This window comes from Dermacentor silvarum, chromosome 8 (assembly GCF_013339745.2).
Source record: "Dermacentor silvarum isolate Dsil-2018 chromosome 8, BIME_Dsil_1.4, whole genome shotgun sequence".
In the NCBI taxonomy this organism is placed as follows: Eukaryota; Metazoa; Arthropoda; class Arachnida; order Ixodida; family Ixodidae; genus Dermacentor; species Dermacentor silvarum.
Genome location: NC_051161.1, coordinates 152,423,199 through 152,427,591, shown reverse-complemented (window position 1 = coordinate 152,427,591; position 4,393 = coordinate 152,423,199). Strand labels below are relative to the sequence as shown.

Sequence of the window (4,393 nt, the reverse complement as noted above, 5' to 3'; positions counted from 1 at the left end):
ACGAGGAAAAAATGGAACTGGGCTGGCCATGTAATGCGTAGGATGGATAACCGGTGGATGGATGGAAACAACTTTATTCAAATCCGGCGAAGTTTAATGACCCGGGCTCAGGTCTCCCATGAGGGGACTTCGAGGCCTTGCCTCGTCGCCGCCTACCGGGCCCGCTGGACTGCGCACTCTTATGTCTTCAGGTTGGAGCTGCGCAGAGCTGAGGCCCACTAACCGGTGGACCATTAGAGTTACAGAGTAGATACCAAGAGAAGGGAAAGGCAGTCGATGACAGCAGAAAAGTAGGGGGGGGGGAAGGGTGATGAAGTTAGGAAATTTGCAGGTGCAAGTTGGAATCAGCCTAGCGCAAGACAGTGGTAATTGGAGATCAGCAGGGAGAGGCTTTCGTCCTGCAGTGGACAAAAATATAGGATGATGATGATGATGATACCATCTAACACTGAACATTTTAATTGGATTTATTTGCTACTGCTGCCCCTTAGAATTCTGCACCCAGAGAATCTAGCGCCCCCGGAAGTAGCCATGTTTCAGTTGTTACTAATACGGGAGGTTGGTACGACAGGATGAAATGTACTAGTTGACCAAATTTGTTTACTATACTTCGTGCATTCAAGGAAAGAACTCTGATTTTTTTCGTGTCTTGTCAGTTTGCGTTATTTTTATTACGCCCTCTGCGCTTAGGCAAGAATTGAGTTGCTCACCCAATCTCTTGCAAGTCACCACATCTCTTGCAAGTCGCCGTGCCCAAAATGTCGCCGATTTTCTTCTACACGACGTGATTTCAAAGATGAAGCTCTACGCCTACTGCTGACTGACCGTGGCTGGACAATCCTTTCGAAGGTTATCGCCGACATACTGCAGTCCTGCTCAAACAGGCACAAACTATCTACGTTTTATCAGCAAACAAATAGTCTCACGAAGCATCTGAATTGTACCCTGACTAACATGCTTGCAATGTTCTGTTCAAGAATGAGTTCATGATACGCGATTGCTAAGTGACATCATTCTCGCTAAGAAAAACTGCCAATCGTAGTATTAGAATTTTAACTCCTGTTGTTGGAGATTCTAGACGTAATTTACTGAACGCCGTGTCGCCTCAGCTGCTGTGTTAACGACAACCTTTGAACTTCACAAGGAAGCTTGCAATTTCTGCGAGTCAGATCAACATTCCTTTACCAAGGGCGACAAAGAGATGTCCATACAAGAGAAGAAAGAAAAACTTCAGCGAAGCGGCCGTTGCTTTCGGTGCTGCGAGAAATATCACCTCGCAAAAGTTTCCACGAACACAAGGGTCTTACGCTGTGACTTATATCACGGAAGACATTTCACGTGTCTTTGTGAGACTTACTCCAAAAAGTGTATGAGTGATTCAGAGCAGAAAGCAGTGAAAGACGTGGAAGTCGTAAGCGCGCTTTCCCCAACTGATCTGGCGATCTTGTTGCAAACGGCTAAAGTTTGGGCTCCGAGCTGATGTCATCAGCGCCAGGTATACGTTCCCTTATGGACGGAGGAAGTGAACGTACATTCGTCACCGAAGACATGGATGGATGGATGGAAACAACTTTATTGAAATCCGGCGAAGTTTAACGACACGGGCTCAGGTCTCCCATGAGGGCACTTCGAGGCCTTGCCTCGTCGCCGCCTCCCAGGCCCGCTGGACTGCCGACTCTTGTATCTTGAGGTTGGAGCTGCGCAGAGCGGCGGCCCACTTCGACGCAAGAGCCTCCGGAGCTACTGCCATTTTCGCTGCTGTAACAGGACACTCGCAAAACACGTGTGAGAGTGTCGCTCTAGTTGCCTGACATAACTTGCAAAGAGCCCTCGGGTATTGCGTGGAGAAAATGTGCTGCAATCGCACCGGACTGGGGAAGGTGTGTGTCTGCAGTTGTGGCCAGACGACTGCCTGGAAACGTTTGAGTTTGGGGTGAGGGGGGGGGGGCAATACCCTCCTGCCTAACTGGCAGTGCTTGGTGATATCATTATAGCTTACTAAGCGTTCTCACGTGTTGCGCACCAGGAGGTCCGAAGTCGAAGAGGGTGTCTCAGACTGTGCGCGGCGGGTCAGTTCTCTCGCAGAGCAGTGTGCCACCCCATTCAAGTTAGGGGGGCCCTCGTCGGTGGGGGTGGCGACGTGCGCTGGGAACCAAAAGATCGCGGTGCTATTGAAGTGCTGTCGACCAGCTTTCCTTAGGATATGAAGAGCTTCGGAGGAAATGCACCCCCGCGCGTAGTTACGAACTGCGGATTGTGAGTCGCTAAGAACTACCTCGCAGTGGGGGTCGGTAAGTGCAAGCGCAATCGCAACCTCTTCCGCTGTATCTGGGTATTCAGTGCTGACACTACACGCGGGAGTAAGCCGGGAGTTAACGTCTATGACTACCGCCGTGAACCGTTGTTCTTGTGTGTACTCTGCCGCGTCTACGAAGCTCGTAGTCGTCTTCCCACCAAAGGAGCGCAGCAGTGCCTTGGCATGGGCCTGCCGTCGGCCCCCGTTAGGTTCGGGATGCATGTTTTGAGGGATATGAGCGACGATCAGCGTGTCGCTGATGTCAGGTGGAATGACCTGTTTCTGACCGTGTTGGACATGGTAATTGAAGCCGAGTTCCTGCAGGATGTACCGACCCGTGGCTGTCAGGGACATGCGTTCGAGTTGCGAGGCTCTTTGCGCATCCACCATTTCCTCAAGCGTGTTGTATGCCCCCAGCTGTAGCAGACGAGAAGTGCTCGTGGACTCCGGTAGGCCAAGGGCGATCTTGTAAGTCTTGCATATACGGGTGTTGAGTTTCTCTCTTTCGGTGACATTCCAGTTGTGGAAGGCAGCCACATGAGTAATGTGACCGATTGCGAATGAGTGTATGAGGCGCATGACGCTCTCCTCCTTCACGCCCGTGTGCTTGTTTGTAATGCATTTGATAAGGCGGGTAGCTGCTGTGACCTTGCCTTCAATCTTGCGGATAGCTTCTGCGTTTGACCCGTTGGCTGCTATATGCATGCCCAGGATGCGTATCTTCGAGACTCGGGGAATACAGCAGCCGTCTTGCGTATACAGGAGTATTTCCTCACATTGGCGCGATTCGCCGGTAGTCTTGGGCCGGCGGCGCGGGCGGTAGAGGAGCAGCTCCGATTTGAGTGGAGATAGTCGGAGACCCGTGTCTTGAAGGTAGGTTTCTATTGCAGAGACCGCTGCTTGTAAGGGGCCTTCTATCTGACCGTCACTGTCCTTGTCGACCCACATGGTGATGTCGTCTGCATACAAGGAGTGATGGAGGCCATCACTCTCGTCAAGGAAGGCCGGGAAACCCAGCTTCACGAGGTTGATAAGGAGCGGGGATATGACTGACCCTTGAGGAGTGCATGCCGGCGCTTCCTAGTGCATGTTCGTCGGATGTCATGCTGTAGACCGCGAGGGTGACTGTGCGGCACGACAGGAAGTCTCTGATGTAGTTGTAGCTGCGCTCGCCCATGTTGAGCTTGTTAATTCGGTTCAGGATTGCTGCATGTGATACATTATCGAATGCCTTTTCCAGATCGAGGCCAAAGATGGCCCCGGTGCCGCTAGTTGGGTCGTTGAAGATCTGGTGGTAGAGCTGGAGCATAACGTCTTGAGGGGAGAGGTGTGGCCGGAAGCCCACCATAGTGGGTGGGTAGGCTCCAGTGTCCTCGAGGTGGCGGTTGATACGGGTGAGGAACGCATGCTCCATAACCTTGCCAAAGCAGGATGTGAGGGAAATGGGCCGCAAGTGATCCAGGCTGAACGGCTTGCCTGGCTTCGGTATCAGGACTGACTTAGAGCGTATCCACGCCTCTGGGATGCGACCCACTCGCCAGCATTTGTTCATGTATGTCGTAAGAGCGGTGATCGAGACACCATCGAGGTTTCGTAGAGCCTTGTTCGTAACCTTGTCGGGACCAGGTGCTGATTTGCCATTAAGGTCGTGGAGAATTTCACGCGGATCTCCGACTCGTGAAATTCTTTATCGAGCGTCGCGTTTGGCTTGCCGGTGTAATCTCCGTGTTGGACTTCGGGTCGTTGAGGAAAGTACTTGTCTAGCAGGCGTGTCACGATCTGTTAATCACTCGTGGTAGCCCGTTCCCTGTTTAGAAGGCGCTGCAGGTTGGCACGTTGAGCAGACTTGCCCTGCGTTTCACCCAACAGGTGACGCAGGAGACGCCACGTGCTGCCATTGTGCAGCTGCCCGTCGATTGCGTTGCAGATGTCGTACCACTGCTGGCAGCTTAAGGTCCGGCAATGTTCTTCTAGCTGGCGATTGATCTGTGCGATCTTCTTACGAAGTTTTCGGTTGTGCCGTTGCTTCTTCCATCTCGTGTATAGTGATGTCTTGGCTTCCCAGAGGTGGGCTAGTCGACTGTCGATCTTATCAAC

At 52.2% G+C, this 4,393-nt stretch overlaps 1 protein-coding gene across 1 annotated transcript; it reads right to left on the bottom strand.

Annotated features, from left to right (window-relative positions):
• Positions 1–3,290: 3,290 nt before the first annotated feature.
• LOC125947741 (uncharacterized) lies at positions 3,291–3,710 on the bottom strand. Its single transcript, XM_049673011.1, has one exon. It carries the CDS (start codon positions 3,708–3,710, stop codon positions 3,291–3,293), a length of 420 nt encoding a protein of 139 aa, XP_049528968.1.
• Between the last annotated feature and the right edge of the window lie 683 nt (positions 3,711–4,393).